The sequence below is a fragment of the Mobula hypostoma genome, chromosome 21, assembly GCF_963921235.1.
Source record: "Mobula hypostoma chromosome 21, sMobHyp1.1, whole genome shotgun sequence".
Taxonomy (NCBI): domain Eukaryota; kingdom Metazoa; phylum Chordata; class Chondrichthyes; order Myliobatiformes; family Myliobatidae; genus Mobula; species Mobula hypostoma.
Window position 1 is genome coordinate 3,102,835 of NC_086117.1, and position 23,282 is coordinate 3,126,116.

Here is a 23,282-nt window from a genome sequence, read left to right on the forward strand (position 1 = left end):
TCCTCCCCCCTCCCCCCTCCCCCCTCCTCCCCCCTCCCCCCCCTCCCCCCTCCCCCCTCCTCCCCCCTCCCCCCTCCCCCTCCTCCCCCCTCCCCCCCCTCCCCTCCTCCCCCCTCCTCCCCCCTCCCCCCTCCCCCCTCCTCCCCCCTCCCCCCTCCCCCCTCCTCCCCCCTCCCCCTCCTCCCCCCCTCCCCCCTCCTCCCCCCTCCTCCCCCCTCCTCCCCCCTCCCCCCTCCTCCCCCCTCCTCCCCCCTCCCCCCTCCTCCCCCCTCCTCCCCCCCTCCCCCCCTCCGCCCTCCTACCCCCTCCGCTTCCCGTTAACCGAGGGATGGTTTCGGCGCATGCGTGTGTCGGTTGCCCGTTATCCCATGGTGCCGCGCGGGCGGCTCCGGCTTGAAATGGCGACGGCGGCAGTTTGAAGCGGCGACACTGCCGAGTGGTGGCTGAGGGAGAGCGGGCGGGACGGACGGACGGACGGACATTATGGATTCGTTAGCGTGCGAGGATCCGTCCCTGCCCTTAGATCTGAATGGCAGGTAAGGCCCGGTAGTGGGGCTTCCGGGCTGGGAATGAGGACCAGGAGCCAGGTCGGGCCTGGTGGGAGGTTCGGGGGAAGGTGGTCGTGGGTTAAGGGAATTTTTGGATCGGCCGGTCTAAAGGACCAAAGGGTCAGGGTCCGTCCCGACCCGACCCTCTCTTCTCTTCCCCCCCTTCCCCAGCGCTTTTGCCTCCCAGCATCGTTCCTTCCCTCGCCTCTCCCCCATTCTCCTACCCCCTTCTTTCTCCATTCCCTCCTCCTTCCCCTTCCTCTTCTCTCTCCCACCATTATCCCCTCTTCCCTCAGCCTCTCCATTCCAGATCTAACTCTATCCTGGGAGGTGTAAGTGTGTCTGTCTCGTTGGTTTTCTGACTTCTGTATCACCCAGATAGTCCCGTCAACCGCTCTGCGGGTCTGGTCTATTGTGGTCCTTGTGTCAAGTCAATTATTGCGCATTCGACTGTAAAGACCAGCTGATCTCATCGTTAGTTTGTTGTTCTGGGATTTTTGTTCTTTTCATTTCTCTTACGTGACAATTCAAAATACTACCTAGTTTGCGGCACTAGTTTGACTCACAACTTTATTAGCAGAGGAGATTTTTTTTATATTTTAAAACAAATTTTTGTTTGGTTATGTAGCATTCAGATTAAGTGTCATGTTTTATGCAGATGTAATTTTATCAGCTGGTTTCTTGTGAGAAGTTACATCGCAAACGAAGGAGTAGCCGATAGTGAAGGGTATAAATTACCTTGGCTTTTGTCGTGAAAGATTATACTTGGTCATTGAGTCGCTGAATCACGTTGCCTAACCCATTTCTAGTGATAGTCAAACAACCCAGAGAAATTATAGAAGGATTCCATTTTCAAAATTGCTTTTTGAACTGGGGTCCACAGACCTCTTGGTAAATGGTCTGTGGCATTAAAAACAGGTTGGGAGCTTCTGCTTCAGAGAGAGGTCATAATCAAGTTTTATATCACTGTTAATTTTGTGGCAGCAGTACATTGTAATACTTCATAATAGAAAAAGAAACTGAATTAAAGTAAGTATATACATTAAAAAAGTAATGCATAGAGAAAACAAGTGTAGTGAGGTCGTGTTCATGGGTTCATTGCCCATTCGGAGATATGATGGCATATCAGAAGTTGTTCCCGTAAAGTTGGGTGTGTGTCTTCAGGCACACCTATACCTCCATCCTGATGAGGGCTTGTCCCAGGTGATGGCCTTAATGATGGATGTCGCTTTTCCGAGACACTGCTCCTTGAAAATAACCTGAAAATAATATGGAGGCTAGTGCCCATGATGGAGCTGGCTAATTTTACAACTCTTCTGCAATTGGCTTTTATCCTGTGTGGTACCCCCCCCCCCATGTCAAGTTTTGTACTCTTGATATTTTCAGTGAGTCTTTGAGCGGTAAGGAATATCACAAGCTTTGATTATATCCATGCTGTTGCTGGTATTTTTGTCTTCAGTAAACTCTATAAATACTTCCAGTCCCTGTGGTTATGAACTTCACCACTCATTCCTGAATGTTGGCCCAATGCTAAAGGAATGTGGATATGTGATTGGTGTGTAACAAAGGTGAATTTGCTATTAAGGAGGTATTGGAAGTAGAAGATGTGTTGTGCATTCAGTCAGAATTATATAAATCAAAAGTTCTCGATTTTAGAAACCTGAAATTAATAATCAAAACCACCAAGTTCCTTGGTCAGCACCACCTCACTACTCAAGAAGGCACAACAGCATCTACACTTTGAGGAGATTGAGGCTTGCAAGGCTTCCCACCCCCTTAATGACTTTCAATACGAGTACCATCAAGAGTATCCTGTCTGGCTGCATCATTATGTGGTACAGAAGCTGCAAGGCATCGGGCTACAACACCCTACAGTAAAAACCATTGAGATGATCACAGGGGTCTTCCTCTTTCTCCACCCTCCCCCCCCCCCAAATGTTTGTGACATTTTACAAGAGTGTTGTGAAGAAGGGCCCAAAGCATTGTTGAGAATCCCTACAACCCAACTCAGTCTCTTTGACCCACTATCATCTGGAACGAGATACAGAAGCATCAGGACTAGGACTGCCAGACTGGGTAATAGCTTCTTCCCTCAGGCTGGGTGACTAATGGATACCCTGTCACCACTGAGATCTCATCACTAGGACAGCGAGCTGCTTACCTGTGCTGGGCATTACATGCATTTTGGATTATATTTTATTAACTTATTTTGGTTTGAGTGCTGTGTGACTTGTGTTTTGTGGGGGAACTGTGATCTGGGGGACTGTTTAATTTGGTTGTATATATGTACAGTCAGATGACAATAAACATTGAAAAATGCTTAGACTGAATACTAGACTGAACACCTTCAATGGGGCTTTTTGATGGTGGGATTAAGTAGAAGTTCTCGGCCTCGAAAATAATTTGTGCGATCATGAGGTCAACATGTCTCACTGGTTCTGAAGAAATAAACTTTTGCCTTGAAGTTTGGTATGGGCCCCCAAATCCTGAGAACTTTCTATAGGGGCACAATTGAGAGCATCCTGACTGGCTGCATCACTGCCTGGTATGGGAACTGTATTGCCCTCAATCATAGGACTCTGCAGAGAGTGGTACGGACAGCCCAGCGCATCTGTAGTTGTGAACTTCCCATGATTCAGGACACTTATAAGGACCCGTGTTTTGTTTTACAAATGTCCAACCAGGTCTTGCGATCACAAGAAAAATGTTTAGGGCATACATTCGCACTGTTTGTTGGACCCAGAGAGGCTGCTACGACCAAGCGCATTTCCACCTTAGCAGAATCACAGTAACTTGCTGTGGCTCTGTATCACTGCTACAAAACAAATTTCATATCACATGTCAATGATATTCAAGTTTATTGTCATCTGACTGTGTATGTATGCAACCAAATGAAGTAACTTTACTCTGGACCGCAGTACACCCAGAAAACATATCTCACAGTGCATATAACAAAATATTACCACAAATAAGTTAATAAAATGTAATTCAAAATACTTGTCATTGCCAACACAGGTAAACAATAACGAGACATTGGTGGTAGCAGGATATTCATTAGTCACACAGCCCGAGGGAAGAAGCTGTTACCCAGTCTGGCAGTCCTAATTCTGATGCTTCTGTACCTCCTTCTTGAGGGTAGAGGGTCAAAGAGATTGAATATAAAATATAATTCAAAGTGAATAAACAACTAGTGATGAGACCTCAGTGGTAACAGGGTATTCATTAGTCTCACAGTCTTGGGTAGAAGCTGTTACCCAGTCTGGCAGTCCTAGTCCTGATGCTGCGGTACCTCCTTTTAGACGGCATTGGGTTAGGGATTGTGGGATGGGTGGTAGGAATCCTCAGCAAAGCTTCGTATCCTTTGTGTACAACGCTCCCAATAAATGTCACAAATGGTGGTGGGGGGGGGCTGGAATTAATGAATCTTGTTCTGGCATCTTCAAAGAATGAAAAGCTGGGCTTTTTGTATACAGTCTGAGTGCATTAATGGGGCTTCAGCTAGATTATCTTTTCCTATACAAGGGTAAAAAATTTTCTTTGTATCATATCATGATATATTTTGTAGTAAAATATGGCAAGTAGTAACGTGTGACTAACCATTTGTGATGTAGATTTGAGGGATTTAAATAATAGTAGAAGGTGAATGCTATTCATATGTAATATGATCTTTAACATCTTTCTGAAGGGCAGAATATCCTGGTATAACATTTCTCACATTGCACTGCTTGGTTGCACAGAAGCATAAGTCTAGATTATGTTCATGGCTCGACTAGGGCTTAATGCCACGATCTTGAGGCTTTGTAAGATGGCACAAATTGAGCCAGGGCAGGCACCTGTTCTGGCGAACCATCTATATATGTAATTGACACTTTAATAACTGTCATAATAAGTTGTAATGTGTATTGTTAAATGTGGATTGAAAACATAGTAGACAAGCACTAAAATATTTTATTTTTGACCTGTTTTTAAATCTCTTGTTATTACTTTGCTGGGTAGCAAGTCCGAATACCCTGTTCCTCTGCTGCAGAGTTTTATTTTTGTTCAGTGATACAGCGTGGAGTCGGCCCTTCAAGCCACACTGTCCCAGCAACCCCCAACAAACCTGATTAACCCTGATCTAATCATGGGGTAATTTACAGTGACCAATTAACTCACCCAGTATGTTTTTGGATTGGAAGAGGAAGCCAGAGGGTCTGGAGAAAACCCACACGTTCCATGGGGAAAACAGACAGAAACTCTTTGTAGAGTGGCGCCGGGATTAAACTCTGGAAAATCCTAAACTGTAATAGCATATCGCTAACTACAATGCTACCGTGGTGCCCAAATTCCACCTATTGGAAAAGGTGATTGGGGCACTTCATTATTGTGTAAATACAGTGACTATAAAAATGTTTGCTAAGGATCGCCAAAAGCAGAGTTGAGTTGTGAGAAGGGAAAAGTCAGAATGATTTGAAATACAAGTTTGAATCCCACTGTGGTGCCTGGATTTTTTTTTTGAATTTTAAAGTAATAAAGTGCTATGAGCAGTAGCCATGAATCTGTCAGATTGTTGCAAAAATCACTATGGTTTGCTGCTGTGCTCCAGGGAAAGAATATCGTTCTTCCATGTTTATGTGATTGATAACAGAGTATGCAGCCGATATTCAGCACATCAGGCTACATCCGTGCCAAGAGAAACATGTTGGAGACCCTTATCAGAATGGGTAGTCTGTACATGGCTTCCAGCCTGCCACTGTATTTGACATTGACCTTCTGAAATGACATAGCAGGCCATGTTTCAAAGGCCATTGAGTGAGTATGCATTCGGCACAGACTAGAAGGACCGAGATGGCCTGTTTCTGTGCTGTAATTGTTATATGGTTATATGTTATATGGATGGGAAGAATTGTCAGCAAAGCTCATAATCATGTGAGGTAATTGGTTGGAAAAAAGTTTTGTCTGCTGGTGCAATGGAGGAGGAGAAGGAGATAACAATGGATGTGCTTTTAAGTGTGTGTGTGTGTGAAAAAAAACATCACTTTCAAGTAGACTACTTCCGGGGCACCTATGGGGGACTTGTGTAGTAGCAGAGCTCTCAGTGGATACGATTAAATATTCTCATTTCAGTCTGATACAGCTAAAAACACAACTGCTTCCAAGGTCAGTACAGTCAAGAAAGATGTCTTAATGCATTTAAACGAACTATCACTGCTTAAAACTGACGGAAACAATGCCGATTGGGGACAGATTTGTCCTCGTAGGGTTTCACGCAGGAAGCGTGGCGGCAGGTCACAGATACAAGTGCATTTAAGGAAACAGGGTTTTAAATTCCCAATGCTGACTACCTTGCTGGCAAACGTGCAGTCGCTGGTGAATGAAATCGATGATCTCAGAGCTAGGGTGCTGAATCAGAGGGACATTAGGACCGTGTGTGTCCTTTGTTTCACAGAATCCTGGTTAACCCCTTTCGTACCAGATCCAGCGATTCAGGTAGATGGGTCAGGACAGATCTATAGAGTCTCTCAAAAGCAGAGGTGGAGGAGTGTGCTTCATGATCAACTCTTTGGTGCACAAATATTCGTGCTGTTGCAATTCTGCTTACCAGACCTAGAGTATCTAGCAGTTAAGTGCCGTCCTTTTTACCTACCAAGGGAGTTCTCCAGGATCATTTTGGTAGCAGTATACATTCCACCTCAGGCCAATGTCAATCAGGCTTTAGATGATCTGAGCAATGGGATCAGCATTCTGTGCGGATTGGGGATAACATCTCCTCCATGCTGACGATCAACACTGGCGCACCTCGGGTGTGTGCTTAGCCCACTGCTCTACTCTCTATGTACCCATGACTGTGTAGCTAGGGATGGCTCAAATACCATCTATAAATTTGCTGATAATACAACCATTGTTAGTAGAATCTCAGATGGTGAGTACAGTAAGATGTCAGTAAGACAAAAGAGCTGGTTCTGGACTTCAGGAAGGGTAAGACCAAGGAGCACTTACCAATCCTCAGAGAGATCAGAAGTGGTGAGAGTGAGCAGCTTCAAGTTCCTGGGTGTAAAGGTCACTGAGGACCTAACCTGGTCCCAACATATCGATGCAGTTATAAAGAAGATGAAACAGCAACTATACTTCATTAGGAGTTTGAAGATATTTGGTATGTCAACAAATATACTACAGGTGTACCGTGGAGAGCATTCTGACAGGCTGTGTCACTGTCTGGTATGGGGTGGGTTCCTGCACAGGACTGAAAGAAGCTGCAGAGGGTTGTGAATTTAGTCAGCTCTATCTTGGTTACTAGCCTACAAAGTACCCAGGACATCTTCAGGGAGCGGTGTCTCAGAAAGGCAGCGTCCATTATTAAGGACCTCCAGCACCCAGGGCATGCCCTTTTCTCACTGTTACCATCAGGTAGGAGATACAGAACCTGAAGGCACTCACTCAGTGATTCAGGAACAGCTTCTATCCCTCTGCCATTTGATTCCTAAATGGACATTGAACTCTTGAACACTACCTTCTTTTTTTAATATATTATTTCTGTTTTTTGCATGATCTTTAACCGATTCGCTATACGTATACTGTTATTGCTTTACTTTATTTTTTTCTTCTATATTATGTATTGCATTGAACTGCTGCTGCTAAGTTAACGAATTTCACAACACAAGCCAGTGATAATAAACCTGATTCTGATTCCCTGAAATGTTCTTTAGTTATTTATTTATTATTTATTTTTCTTTTTGTATTTGCACTGTTTGTTTTTTGCACACTGGTTGTCCACCCTCTGATGCAGTCTTTCAGCGGTTCATTTGTGGTTATTGGATTTATTAAGTATGCCTGCAAAAAAAATAGCATAGTTGTTAGCACCTCACCTTACAGTACCTGTGATTTAGATTCAATTCCCACCGCTGCCTTTAAGAAGCTTGTACATTCTCCCTGTGACCATGTGAGTTTCCTTTGGGTGCTCTAGTCCAAAGCCTACCGGTTGGTAGGTTAATTTTTTTTTATTGAGATTGTGCAGAGCAGGCCCTCCTGGCTATTTGAGCCACACTGCCCAGCAATCTGCCAATTTAATGCTAGCCTAATCAAGGGACAATTTACAATGACCAATTAAACCACCAACTGGTATGTTTTTAGACTGGGAGGAAGTCGGAACACCCGGCGGAAACCCAGACTATCACGGGGAGAATGTACAAACTCCTTACAGGCAGCGGTGGGAATTGAACCCCAGTCGCCAGTAGTGTAATGTGTTGTGCTTAACCACTATGCTACCATGCCACTGTAATTGGTCACTAAATTGTGGTATGATTAGGCTAGGGGGTTGCTGGGCAGCATGGGGGTTGCAGGAAGGGACTATTCCACGCTGTAGCTCAATAAATAAATGAAATGAATCTCATGGTTGTATATGGTAATATATACTTTGATAATAAATTTACTTTGAACTTCTTCAACATGTCCATTTCATCTTCCTGAGAATGTTTTCTGAAAGTAATTATAGTTATTTAGCCCACTGAGTCTCTGCCAGCAATCCAGTTTGTTGTATGCTTGCTCTTTTCCTTTTGTTCAAATATTTTTCAATTTTCTTTTTGTTGATTATCATTGAACCTGAATCGACCATCTTATTCGGTCAGACACCCCAAATGCTAACCATGTATTTTTATAATACTAATTGTTTCTAGTGGAGTCTTTGCTTTTTTCTTGTGTAACGAGTAAAATTGCAGTCTGAAAATGGACTTGTATAACTTGTTTTAATAATCCCTCCATTTTCACTTGGAGAATTAGCTGTGATTTAGAAGAAGGAAAACTGATCTGCTGCCTTGTGGCTATACTTGTGTCTTCAGGAGTAAAAACCCCGAGGGGGGGGGCAAGTCTGGAGCTGGAGTCCCTAACACAGTCCTACATCCAACGCTGGCTTGCAACTCCTGCACTGCTGGTGCCAAACTGTATTGGTCTCTGGCGTTCCTTTTGGATTCATGAGTTGCATGGAGAGGGGGAGCCTGTTGCATGTGCAACAGATTGCTCTTCATACTGTACTATCCTGGTTTGTATATAAACTTTGACAGCTAAGATGCAACATCCATGGTCAACCCCAACCGATGGCACCACTGCAATTTAGAAAACTAGCACTGTTAGAACAAGTAACCTGGGTTACGCTTCAGAAGAGCTGGCATAGACTTGTTGAACAAAAATATGATAACTTCATAAGTTTACCGTAGAACTATTTAAATCCAACAATGGAATTCAAATGATAGAAATTTTGAAGTTTTTGTTTTCTTGTAAACAGATGAGAAATTCTTGCTTGTGTGTTTTTTGATATTAACAAGTTGCTACATGCTGTCGACTTACGTATATAGGATCTGGATTTTTTTTAGAGAAAAAGATTGTGTTGTCCAATGTGAGACTTAAATTCTACAAATTAAGATCTAGTTTCTGTTGGTCTGAATTGATTTTATTTGTTGTATTATTTGATTGATTTTTATTTTTATTTTTCTAGCTCCAATGTTTTCAAGTTACCTGATATTACTGTGACTGAAGACACTGGTGGTATCAAAGAAAATGCTCTTGGTAAGCACATTGCTTCATTTTAAGTACATCATCTGTTATTTGAAGTGTAGGTGTTAACAGTGCGCGGCTATTTCTATTAATGTAGTCCATAACTTTTCATAGAATACAATGGATTCTGGTTAATTGGGATACATCAGGATCATTACATCTTGACTTAATTAAGCAGCTATCCCTAGTAACTGAAGTTTCATGGAAATAGTTAAAGGGAGTATCAAAAAGACACTACCGTTTAACTGAGCAACAAATTCTGTATTTAATTAGAACACTATCGATACCACAGGAGATTCAGCAATTCTCAGGCTGGAAGAACACCACCTCATTCTGTTTAGGTAGCCTCCAACCTGAAGGCATGTCCAAGGAGTTAATTATAGACTTCAGGAGAGAGAAACCAGAGGTCCATTAGCTACACACACAAAATACAGGTGGAACACAGCAGGCCAGGCTAGGAAGAAGTACAGTCGACATTTCGGGCCAAGACCCTTCGTCAGGACTAACTGAAAGAAGACATAGTAAGAGATTTGAAAGTGGGAGAGGAGAGGGAGATCCGAAATGATAGGAGAATACAGGATTGGGAGGGAAGAAGTTAAGAGCTGGAAAGTTGATTGGCAAAAGGGATACAGAGATGGAGAACGGGGAGGATCATCATGTGACAGGAGGCCTGGGGAGAAAGAAGGGGGGAGGGGAGCCCAGAGGAAGATGGAGAGCAGGCAAGAAGTGATTGTGAGAGGGACAGAGAAGAAAAAAAGGGGGAAATGAAAATAAGGGATGGGGTAAGAAGGGGAGGAGGGGTAATAACAGAAGTTAGAGAAATCAATGTTCATGCCATCACGTTGGAGACTACCCAGATGGAATATAAGGTGTTGTTTCTCCAATCTGCGTGTGGTTTCATCTTGACAGTAGAGGAGGCCATGGATTGACATATCAGAATGGGAATGGGATGTGGAATTAAAATGTGTGGCCACTGGGAGATCCTGCTTTCTCTGGCGAACAGAGTGTAGGTGTTCAGCAAAGCGGTCTCCTAGTCTGCGTCGGGTCTCACCAATATATAAAAGGCCACATCGGACGCAGTATATCACCCCAGCCGACTCACAGGTGAAGTGTCGCCTCACCTGGAAGGACTGTCTGGGGCCCTGAATGGTGGTGAGGGAGGAAGTGTAAGGGCAGTTGTAGCACTTGTTCCGCTTACAAGGGTAAGTGCCGGGAGGGAGATCAGTGGGAAGGGATCGGGGGGGGGGGTGAATGGACAACGGAGTCGCGTAGGGAGCGATCCTTGCGGAAAGGAGAAAGAGGGGAGAAGGGAAAGATGTGCTTGGTGGTGGGATCCCGTTGGAGGTGGCGGAAGTTACGGAGAATTATATGTTGGACCCGGAGGCTGGTGGGGTGGTAGGTGAGGACAAGGGGAACCCTATCCCAGGTGGGGTGGCGGGAGTATGGGGTGAGAGCAGATGTACGTGAAATGGGAGAGATGCATTTGAGACGCCCCTTTCTTTAAAAAAAGGAAGACATCTCACTCATCCTGGAATGAAAAGCTTCATCCTGAGAGCAGACGCGGTGGAGACAGAGGAATTGCGAGAAGAGGGTGGCAGTTTTGCAAGAGAGGGTGGAAAGAGGAATAGTCTAGGTAGCTGTGAGAGTCCGTAGGCTTATAGTAGACATCAGTAGATAAACTGTCTCCAAAGATAAAGACAGAAAGATCAAGAAAGGGGAGGGAGGTGTCGGAAATGGACCAGGTAAGTTTGAGGGCAGGGTGATAGTTGGGGGCAAAGTTAATGAAGTCAACGAGTTCAGCATGCATGCAGGAAGCAGCGCCAATGCAGTCGATGTAGCGAAGGAAAAGTGGTGGACGGATACCAGTATAGGCTTGGACCATGGACTGTTCCACAAAGCCAACAAAAAGGCAGGCACAGCTGGGGTCCATACAGGTGCCCATGGCTACACCTTTAGTTTGGAGGAAGTGGGAGGAGCAAAAGGAGAAATTATTAAGAGTAAGGGCCAATTCCACTAGACATAGAAACATAGAAAATAGGTGCAGGAGTAGGCCATTCGGCCCTTCGAGCCTGCACCACCATTTATTATGATCATGGCTGATCATCCAACTCAGAACCCCGCCCCAGCCTTCCCTCCATACACCCTGATCCCCGTAGCCACAAGGGCCATATCTAATTCCCTCTTAAATAAGCCAATGAACTGGCCTCAACTGTTTCCTGTGGCAGAGAATTCCACAGATTCACCACTCTGTGTGAAGAAGTTTTTCCTAATCTCGGTCCTAAAAGGCTTCCCCTTTATCCTCAAACTGTGACCCCTCGTTCTGGACTTCCCCAACATCGGGAACAATCTTCCTGCATCTAGCCTGTCCAATCCCTTTAGAATTTTATACGTTTCAATCAAATCCCCCCTCAATCTTCTAAATTCCAACGAGTACAAGCCCAGTTCATCCAGTCTTTCTTCGTATGAAAGTCCTGCCATCCCAGGAATCAATCTGGTGAACCTTCTTTGTACTCCCCCTATGGCAAGGATGTCTTTCCTCAGATTAGGGGACCAAAACTGCACACAATACTCCAGGTGTGGTCTCAGCAAGGCCTTGTACAACTGCAGTAGTACCTCCCTGCTCCTGTACTCGAATCCTCTTGCTATAAATGCCAGCATACCATTCGCCCTTTTCACCGACTGCTGTACCTGCATGCCCACTTTCAATGACTGGTGTATAATGACACCCAGGTCTCGTTGCATCTCCCCTTTTCCTAATCGGCCACCATTCAGATAATAATCTGTTTTCCTATTTTTGCCACCAAAGTGGATAACTTCACATTTATCCACATTAAATTGCATCTGCCATGAATTTGCCCACTCACCCAACCTATCCAAGTCACTCTGCATCCTTTTAGCATCCTCCTCACAGCTAACACTGCCACCCAGCTTCGTGTCATCCGCAAACTTGGAGATGCTGCATTCAATTCCCTTATCCAAGTCATTAATATATATTGTAAACAACTGGGGTCCCAGCACTGAGCCTTGCGGTACCCCACTAGTCACCGCCTGCCATTCTGAAAAGGTCCCGTTTATTCCCACTCTTTGCTTCCTGTCTGCTAACCAATTCTCCATCCACATCAATACCTTACCCCCAATACCGTGTGCTTTAAGTTTGCACACTAATCTCCTGTGTGGGACCTTGCCAAAAGCCTTTTGAAAATCCAAATATACCACATCCACTGGTTCTCCCCTATCCACTCGACTAGTTACATCCTCAAAAAATTCTATGAGATTTGTCAGACATGATTTTCCTTTCACAAATCCATGCTGACTTTGTCTGATGATTTCACCGCTTTCCAAATGTGCTGTTATCACATCGTTGATAACTGACTCCAGCAGTTTCCCCACCACCGACGTTAGGCTAACCGGTCTACAATTCCCCGGTTTCTCTCTCCCTCCTTTTTTAAAAAGTGGGGTTACATTAGCCACCCTCCAATCCTTAGGAACTAGTCCAGAATCTAGCGAGTTTTGAAAAATTATCACTAATGCATCCACTATTTCTTGGGCTACTTCCTTAAGCACTCTGGGATGCAGACCATCTGGCCCTGGGGATTTATCTGCCTTCAATCCCTTCAATTTACCTAACACTACTTCCCTACTAACATGTATTTCGCTCAGTTCCTCCATCTCATTAGACCCTCTGTCCCCTACTATTTCTGGAAGATTATTTATGTCCTCCTTAGTGAAGACAGAACCAAAGTAATTATTCAATTGGTCTGCCATGTCCTTGCTCCCCATAATCAATTCACCTGTTTCTGTCTGTAGGGGACCTACATTTGTCTTTACTAGTCTTTTCCTTTTTACATATCTATAAAAGCTTTTACGGTCAGTTTTTATGTTCCCTGCCAGTTTTCTCTCATAATCTTTTTTCCCCTTCCTAATTAAGCCCTTTGTCCTCCTCTGCTGAACTCTGAATTTCTCCCAGTCCTCAGGTGAGCCACTTTCTCTGGCCAATTTGTATGCTTCTTCTTTGGAATTGATACTATCCCTAATTTCTCTTGTCAGCCACGGGTGCACTACCTTCCTTGATTTATTCTTTTGCCAAACTGGGATGAACAATTGTTGTAGTTCATCCATGCAACCTTTAAATGCTTGCCATTGCATATCCACCGTCAATCCTTTAAGTGTCATTTGCCAGTCTATCTTAGCTAATTCACGTCTCATACCTTCAAAGTTACCCCTCTTTAAGTTCAGAACCTTTGTTTCTGAATTAACTATGTCACTCTCCATCTTAATGAAGAATTCCACCATATTATGGTCACTCTTACCCAAGGGGCCTCTCACGACAAGATTGCTAATTAACCCTTCCTCATTGCTCAAAACCCAGTCCAGAATAGCCTGCTCTCTAGTTGGTTCCTCGACATGTTGGTTCAAAAAACCAACCCGCATACATTCCAGGAAATCCTCTTCCTCAGCACCTTTACCAATTTGGTTCACCCAATCTACATGTAGATTGAAGTCACCCATTATAACTGCTGTTCCTTTATTGCACACATTTCTAATTTCCTGTTTAATACCATCTCCGACCTCACTACTACTGTTAGGTGGCCTGTACACAACTCCCACCAGCGTCCTCTGCCCCTTAGTGTTACGCAGCTCTACCCATATCGATTCCACATCTTCCCGGCTTATGTCCTTCCTTTCTATTGCGTTAATCTATTCTTTAGGCGTGACCTGTACAAAAAGGACGGGTTACACTTGAATCCTAGGGGGACCAATATCCTGGCAGGGAGATTAGCGGGGGCTACTGAGGTGACTTTAAGCTAGAATGGTTGGGGGGTGGGAATCAAATTAAAGAGGCTAGGCGTTAGGAGGTTAGTTCACAACAGAGGGATGGGAACCAGTGCAGAGAGACAGAGGGGTGTAAAGTGAGGGTAGAAGCAAAAAGTACAAAGGAGAAAAGTAAAAGTGGCATGCCGACAATTCCAGGGCAAGCATTAAAAAGGGCCACTTTTCAACATAATTGTATAAGGGCTAAGAGAGTTGTAAAAGAGCGCCTGAAGGCTTTATGTGTCAATGCAAGGAGCATTCGTAATAAGCTGGATGAATTGAAAGTGCAGATTGTTATTAATGATTATGATATAGTTGGGATCACAGAGACATGGCTCCAGGGTGACCAGGGATGGGAGCTCAATGTTCAGGGATATTCCATATTCAGGAGGGATAGACATGAAGGAAGGGGAGGTGGGGTGGCGTTGCTGGTTAAAGAAGAGATTAACGCAATAGAAAGGAAGGACATAAGCCGGGAAGATGTGGAATCGATATGGGTAGAGCTGCGTAACACCAAGGGGCAGAGACGCTGGTGGGAGTTGTGTACAGGCCACCTAACAGTAGTAGTGAGGTCGGAGATGGTATTAAACAGGAAATTAGAAATGTGTGCAATAAAGGAACAGCAGTTATAATGGGTGACTTCAATCTACATGTAGACTGGGTGAACCAAATTGGTAAAGGTGCTGAGGAAGAGGATTTCTTGGAATGTATGCGGGATGGTTTTTTGAACCAACATGTCGAGGAACCAACTAGAGAGCAGGCCATTCTGGACTGGGTTTTGAGCAATGAGGAAGGGTTAATTAGCAATCTTGTCATGAGAGGCCCCTTGGGTAAGAGTGACCATAAGATGGTGGAATTCTTCATTAAGATGGAGAGTGACATAGTTAACTCAGAAACAAAGGTTCTGAACTTAAAGAGGGGTAACTTTGAAGGTATGAGACGTGAATTAGCTAAGATAGACTGGCAAATGACACTTAAAGGATTGATGGTGGATATGCAATGGCAAGCATTTAAAGGTTGCATGGATGAACTACAACAATTGTTCATCCCAGTTTGGCAAAAGAATAAATCAAGGAAGGTAGTGCACCCGTGGCTGACAAGAGAAATTAGGGATAGTATCAATTCCAAAGAAGAGGCATACAAATTAGCCAGTGAAAGTGGCTCACCTGAGGACTGGGAGAAATTCAGAGTTCAGCAGAGGAGGACAAAGGGCTTAATTAGGAAGGGGAAAAAAGATTATGAGAGAAAACTGGCAGGGAACATAAAAACGGACTGTAAAAGTTTTTATAGATATGTAAAAAGGAAAAGACTGGTAAAGACAAATGTAGGTCCCCTGCAGACAGAAACAGGTGAATTGATTATGGGGAGCAAGGACATGGCAGACCAATTGAATAATTACTTTGGTTCTGTCTTCACTAAGGAGGACATAAATAATCTTCCAGAAATAGTAGGGGACAGAGGGTCCAGTGAGATAGAGGAACTGAGTGAAATACATGTTAGTAGGGAAGTAGTGTTAGGTAAATTGAAGGGATTGAAGGCAGATAAATCCCCAGGGCCAGATGGTCTGCATCCGACAGTGCTTAAGGAAATAGCCCAAGAAATAGTGGATGCATTAGTGATAATTTTTCAAAACTCGTTAGATTCTGGACTAGTTCCTGAGGATTGGAGGGTGGCTAATGTAACCCCACTTTTTAAAAAAGGAAGGAGAGAGAAACCGGGGAACTATAGACCGGTTAGCCTAACGTCGGTGGTGGGGAAACTGCTGGAGTCAGTTATCGAAGATGTGATGACAGCACATTTGGAAAGCGGTGAAATGATCGGACAAAGTCAGCATGGATTTGTGAAAGGAAAATCATGTCTGACGAATCTCATAGAATTTTTTGAGGATGTAACTAGTAGAGTGGATAGGGGAGAACCAGTGGGTGTGGTATATTTGGATTTTCAAAAGGTTTTTGACAAGGTCCCACACAGGAGATTAGTGTGCAAACTTAAAGCACACGGTATTGGGGTTAAGGTATTGATGTGGGTGGAGAATTGGTTAGCAGACAGGAAGCAAAGAGTGGGAATAAACGAGACCTTTTCAGAATGGCAGGCGGTGACTAGTGGGGTACCGCAAGGCTCAGTGCTGGTACCCCAGTTGTTTACAATATATATTAATGACTTGGATGAGGGAATTAAATGCAGCATCTCCAAGTTTGCGGATGACACGAAGCTGGGTGGCAGTGTTAGCAGTGAGGAGGATGCTAAGAGGATGCAGGGTGACTTGGATAGGTTGGGTGAGTGGGCAAATTCATGGCAGATGCAATTTAATGTGGATAAATGTGAAGTTATCCACTTTGGTGGCAAAAATAGGAAAACAGATTATTATCTGAATGGTGGCTGATTAGGAAAAGGGGAGGTGCAATGAGACCTGGGTGTCATTATACACCAGTCATTGAAAGTGGGCATGCAGGTACAGCAGGCGGTGAAAAAGACGAATGGTATGCTGGCATTTATAGCGAGAGGATTCGGGTACAGGAGCAGGGAGGTACTACTGCAGTTGTACAAGGCCTTGGTGAGACCACACCTGGAGTATTGTGTGCAGTTTTGGTCCCCTCATCTGAGGAAAGACATCTTTGCCATAGAGGGAGTAGAAAGAAGGTTCACCAGATTGATTCCTGGGATGGCAGGACTTTCATATGAAGAAAGACTGGATGAATTGGGCTTGTACTCGTTGGAATTTAGAAGATTGAGGGGGGATCTGATTGAAACGTATAAGATCCTAAAGGGATTGGACAGGCTAGATGCAGGAAGATTGTTCCCGATGTTGGGGAAGTCCAGAACGAGGGGTCACAGTTTGAGGATAGAGGGGAAGCCTTTTAGGACCGAGATTAGGAAAAACTTGTTCACACAGAGAGTGGTGAATCTGTGGAATTCTCTGTCACAGGAAACTGTTGAGGCCAGTTCATTGGCTATATTTAAGAGGGAGTTAGATATGGCCCTTGTGGCTACGGGGGTCAGGGGGTATGGAGGGAAGGCTGGGGCGGGGTTCTGAGTTGGATGATCAGCCATGATCATAATAAATGGCGGTGCAGGCTCGAAGGGCCGAATGGCCTACTCCTGCACCTATTTTCTATGTTTCTATGTTTAACCAGCAACGCTACCCCACCTCCCCTTCCTTCATGTCTATCCCTCCTGAATATTGAATATCCCTGAATGTTGAGCTCCCATCCTTGGTCACCCTGGAGCCATGTCTCTGTGATCCCAACTATATCATAATCATTAATAACAATCTGCACTTTCAATTCATCCACCTTATTACGAATGCTCCTTGCATTGACACACAAAGCCTTCAGGCGCTCTTTTACGACTCTCTTAGCCCTTATACAATTGTGTTGAAAAGTGGCCCTTTTTAATGCTTGCCCTGGATTTGTCGGCCTGCCACTTTTACTTTTCTCCTTTGTACTTTTCACTTCTACCCTCATTTTACACCCCTCTGTCTCTCTGCACTGGTTCCCATCCCCCTGTTGTGAACTAACCTCCTCACGCCTAGCCTCTTTAATTTGATTCCCACCCCCCAACCATTCTAGTTTAAAGTCACCTCAGTAGCCCTCGCTAATCTCCCTGCCAGGATATTGGTCCCCCTAGGATTCAAGTGTAACCCGTCCTTCTTGTACAGGTTACGCCTGCACCAAAAGAGGTCCCAATGATCCAAAAACTTGAATCCCTGCCCCCTGCTCCAATCCCTCAGCCACGCATTTATCCTCCACCCCATCGCATTCCTACTCTCACTGTCGCGTGGCACAGGCAGTGACCTCGAGATTACTACCTTTGCGGTCCTTTTTCTCAACTCCCTTCCTAGCTCCCTATATTCTCCTTTCAGGACCTCATCCCTTTTCCTACCTATGTCATTGGTACCTATATGTACCACGACCTCTGGCTCCTCACCCTCCCACTTCAGGATATCTTGGACACGATCAGAAATATCCCGGACCCTGGCACCAGGGAGGCAAACTACCATCCGGGTCTCTGGACTGCGTCCACAGAATCGCCTATCTGACCCCCTTACTATTGAGTCCCCTATCACAACTGCCCTCCTCTTCCTTGCCCTACCCTTCTGAGCTACAGGGCCAGACTCTGTGCCAGAGGCACAGCCACTGTCGCTTCCCCCGGGTAAGCTGTCCCCCGCAACAGTACTCAAACAGGAGTACCTATTGTTAAGGGGCACAGCCACTGGGGTACTCCCTATTACCTGACTCTTCCCCTTCCCCTTCCTAACCGTGACCCACTTGTCTGCCTCCCATGGCCCCGGCGTGACCACCTGCCTGCAGCTCCTCTCTATCAACTCCTCACTCTCCTCACGGAGCAGAGTGGTGGTAAAGGGGGAACTGGTGAGGTCTGGAATCCAAAAAGAAGCGGAGAGCTTTGAGACCTTCCTGGTGGGGGATGGAGGTATGTAGGGACTGGACGTCCATGGTGAAAATAAGGCGGTGGGGGCCAGGGAACTTAAAATCATTGAAAAGTTTCAGAGCGTGAGAAGTGTCACGAACATAGGAAGGGATTGAACAAGTGGGGGTAAGACAGTGTCGAGGTATGCAGAAATGAGTGCAGTGGGGCAGGAACAAGCTGAGACAATGGGTCTACCGAGACAGGCAGGATTGTGGATCTTGGGTAGGAGGTAGAAACGGGAAGTGTGGGGTGTGGGAGCTATAAGGTTGGTGGCGGTGTGGGAGATCCCCAGAGCTGATAAGGTTGGTGATGGTGTGGGAGACAATGGCCTTGTGCTCCTTAGCAGGGTCATGATCGAGGGGTAAGTAGGAGGTATCAACGAGCTGTCACTGTGCCTCAGCAAGGTAGAGGTCAGTACGCCAGACTACAACAGCGCAACCCCCCCCCCCCCACCATCAGCAAGTTTTATAGTAAGGTTAGAATTGGTGCGGAGGGAGTGGAGAGCAGAGCGTTCGGAAGAAGTGAGGTTGGAATGGGAACAAGGTGCGAAGTCTGATTGATGTTTTGTCGGCAGTTAGCAATAAAGAGATCCAGAGCAGGCGGAAGACCAGAGCGGGGTGTCCATGAAGAGGAGGAGGGTTGAAGACGGGGAAGGGGTCATTGGTGGGGGTGGGAGAGTTCTTGCCGAAGAAGTGGGCTTGAAGACAGAGCCGGTGGAAGAAGAGTTCAGTGTCATGGAGGTGTGGGCAAAGGGGGACAAAGGTGAGGCCCTTACTGAGGACAGAGCGCTCTGCCTCAGAGAGTTGAAGGTCAGAGGGGATGGTAGAGACCCGGCATGGATGAGAGTTGGGATCAGAGGGGGGAGGGGGGAGGCTGGTAGTGTCAGTGGAGAGGGGAGGGTTGGGGTGAGAGGAAGATGGAGCCTTTGAGGGCCCAGGAGCTGACGATGGGATCTGAGGGAGACGAGATTGCAGAGTGGTGTTGGGGGAAGGGGAGACTGGAGTCACAATAGCAGCATGTGAAGACTCGGCTTGGAGTTCAAGGCTGGAGATTATTAACCAGTCCTTATTGGAGATGGAGAGGGTCAGTAACTTTAAATTCTTGGATGTCAGTATCTCAAGAGGATCTGTCCTGGACCCATCATATAAATGTGCTTTCTTTGCAATTACAACAGTGTCTCTATTTCCTTTAGAAGGCTGTGGAGATTTGGCATGACATCAAAATCCTTGACTAACTTAGTCATAGAGAGGTACTGCACAAAGCAGGCCCTTTGGCCCATCTAGTCCATGGTGAAACCATTTAAACAGCCTACTCCTACTGACTCGCCCCTGGACCATAGCCCTTCATGTACCTATTCAAACTTCTCATAAATGTTGAACTCTAGCATGCATGCACCACTTGTGCTGGCAGCTCGTTCCACACTCCCATGACCCTCTGAGTGAAGAGGTTTCCCCTCGTGTTTCCCTTAAACTTTTCACCCTTTACCCTTAAGTCATGACCTCTGATTGTAGTCCTATCCAACCTTAGTGGTAAAAGCCTGCTTGCATTTACTCTAACTATACTCATAATTTATTATGGCACGTGGCCAAGTGGTTAAGGCATCAGTCTAGTGATCTGAAGGTCGTTATTTCGAGCCTCAGCTGAGGCAGTGTGTGTCCTTGAGCAAGGCACTTAACCACACACTGCTGTATGACGACACTGGTGCCAAGCTGTATCGGCCCTAGTGCCCTTCCCTTGGACAACATTGGTGGCATGGAGGGGGGAGACTTGCAGCATGGGCAACTGCAAGTCTTCCATACAACTTTACCCTGACCTGCACCCTGGAAACCTTCCAAGGTGCAAATCTATGGTCTCATGAGACTAACAGATGCCTATAGTATGTCTCTACCAACTCTCTCAATCTTCTACATTCTAAAGAATACAGTCCTAACTTATTCAGTCTTTCCTTGTAACTTAGGTCCTCCAGACCTGGTAACATCCTCATAAATCTTCTCTACTCTTTCAACCTTGTTTACATCTGCCCCTGATAGAGCACTGCCATGACATTTTCCCTGACTCGTAATACTCTCGGTCCTCCTTTAATCCCTTCCCTCTGTCTAAAACAATGGAACTCTGAATTGTTGAGCTGCTCCTCCATCCAAGTCTCCCTAATGGCTACAACATCATAATTTCAGGTGTTGAACCATGCCCTGAGCTCATCTGCCGTTCCTATGTTACTTGCAATAAATTATACACAGCTCAGGACACTAGTCGCACCATGCTCAACCTTTTGATTCATAACCTTGTCTGAGGTCTTATCAGCATCAGTCTCCACAACCTCATCTAACTGTTCTGGCACTCTAATTTCCATCCTCCTGCAACTCTAATTTAAACCCCACTGTGCATCTGTAACAAACCTTTCTGCTGGGATATTGGTCTCCCTCTAGTTCAGGGAATCCCCCATCACCACAGCTTGCCTCTTCGCCCTTCCCTACTGAGTCACAGAGCCAGCCTTGGGTGTAACTATCACTCTGTATGTCCTATCTATCACCCCTTAAGCCTTCCAAATGATCCAGGGTTCATTCAGTTGCAGCTCCAACTCCTTAAGGCAGATTCTTTCTCCTCCCCCCCCCCCCACCCCCCACAACTTCCTCCTTCAATTTGCCACTCTGCACCCCCCTTTACATCTTCTCTCCTGCACATCACCTCCACCTGGTGCCCTCCTTCCCTTTCAACCATGGTCCACTCACCTCTCCTATCGGATTGCTTCTTCTCCAGCCCTTTACTTTTCCACCTATCACCTTCTAGCTTGTAACACACCTCAAAGTTGCTGGTGAGCACAGCAGGCCAGGCAGCATCTCTAGGAAGAAGTACAGTCGACGTTTCAGGCCAAGACCCTTCGTCAGGACTAACTGAAGGAAGAGTTAGTAAGAGATTTGAAAGTGGGAGGGGGAGGGAGAGATCCAAAATGATAGGAGAAGACAGGAGGGGGAGGGATGGAGCCAAGAGCTGGACAGGTGATTGGCAAAAGGGATATGAGAGGATCATGGGACAGGAGGCCCAGGGAGAAAGACAAGGGTGGGGGGGAACCAGAGGATGGGCAAGGGGTATAGTCAGAGGGACAGAGGGAGGAAAAAGGAGAGTGGGAGAAAGAATGTGTGTATAAAAATAAATAACGGATGGGGTACGAGGGGGAGGTGGGGCATTAGCGGAAGTTAGAGAAGTCAATGGGCATGCCATCAGGTTGGAGACTACCCAGACGGAATATAAGGTGTCGTTCCTCCAACCTGAGTGTGGCTTCATCTTTACAGTAGAGGAGGCCGTGGATAGACATGTCAGAATGGGACGTGGAATTAAAATGTGTGGCCACTGGGAGATCCTGCTTTCTCTGGCGGACAGAGCGTAGATGTTCAGCAAAGCGGTCTCCCAGTCTGCGTCGGGTCTCGCCAATATATAAAAGGCCACATCGGGAGCACCGGACACAGTAAATCACCCCAGCCGACTCACAGGTGAAGTGTCGCCTCACCTGGAAGGACTGTCTTGGGGCCCTGAATGGTGGTAAGGGAGGAAGTGTAAGGGCATGTGTAGCACTTGTTCCGCTTACAAGGATAAGTGCCGGGAGGGAGATCAGTGGGGAGGGATGGGGGGAAGCGAATGGACAAGGGAGTTGCGTAGGGAACGATCCCTGCAGAAAGTGGGGGGGGGGGTGGGGAGGGAAAGATGTGCTTAGTGGTGGGATCCTGTTGGAGGTGGTGGAAGTTACGGAGAATAATTTGTTGGACCCGGAGGCTGGTGGGGTGGTAGGTGAGGATCCTAGTGTGGTGGCAGGAGGATGGAGTGAGAGCAGATGTGCGTGAAATGGGGGAGATGCGTTTGAGAGCAGAGTTGATGGTGGAGGAAGGGAAGCCTCTTTCTTTAAAAAAGGAGGACATTCTCCCTCGTCCTAGAATGAAAAGCCTCATCCTGAGAGCAGACCCTGGGCCTCCTGTCCCATGATCCTCTCATATCTCCTTTGCCAATCACCTGTCCAGCTCTTGGCTCTACCCCTCCCCCTCCCCCTCCCCCTCCCACTTTCAAATCTCTTACTAACTCTTCCTTAAATTAGTCCTGACGAAGGGTCTCGGCCTGAAACGTCGACTGTACCTCTTCCTAGAGATGCTGCCTGGCCTGCTGCATTCACCAGCAACTTTGATGTGTGTTGCTTGAATTTCCAGCATCTGCAGAATTCCTGTTGTTTACCTTCTAGCTTGTGCTCCTTTCTCCCTCCCCCATCCTCCACATTTTTATTCTGATGTCTTTACCCCTTCCTTTCCAGTCCTAATGAAAGGTCTTGGCCTGAAATGTCGACTCATATTCCTGTCCATAGATGCTGCTGGACATTCTGAGCTATTTTGTGTTACTCAGGATTTCTAGCATCTGTGGAATCTTTTGTGCTTGAGATTCAACAAAGATTTTTTTTATTTCCATGTCCAGAGACACTTACTCCTCACAGGTGAAACAGCAAATTAATTGTCGTTCCAAATTAAAGTTCTTCATTGTTGTTCAAGCATTATTCTATGCTGAGAGAAAGATTCAGATGCCCTGACCACATTGCAGATCATGTTCGTTCAGTCAGAAGGGTGACACTGAGCTTTTAATTGCCTGTCTTTTAAATTTTCTATTTGTCCTGTTACAATGTAAACTCGGGGACTGAGTCTTGTCTAGGCATGTTACAGCCCCAGGGCTTGAGGGAGAATCTAACTCATTATTGAAAACCAGGCTTCTTCAGTTAGTTCAACACTGATTTCAGCTTTGATCAAAGTAATTGAACCTGTGATATCATTGTTATCTGACATTTATATCTGCTTTTTCTCTCTTTCAGATTACAATAACTTGTGTTTTGTACTTGCATGTCCAGTATTTCATTCCCCCCCGCCTTTCTCTATCTCCCTTATCTGTAGCTTCAACTAGTTCACCTGTCATTATCCTTTCCCAGCTGGCACCTAGAAA

General features: G+C 45.8%; 1 protein-coding gene across 1 annotated transcript in view; it reads left to right on the plus strand.

Annotated features, from left to right (window-relative positions):
* The first annotated feature begins 371 nt into the window (after positions 1 to 371).
* Positions 372 to 23,282, plus strand: part of LOC134359737 (myomegalin-like) — a 208,087-nt gene continuing 185,176 nt past the window's right edge. Inside the window, exons 1-2 of the mRNA XM_063073309.1 lie at positions 372 to 536; positions 9,016 to 9,086. Coding sequence (XP_062929379.1) covers positions 484 to 536; positions 9,016 to 9,086 — 124 coding nt within the window. The 5' untranslated portion in view covers positions 372 to 483. The remainder of the gene's footprint in view (positions 537 to 9,015; positions 9,087 to 23,282) is intronic.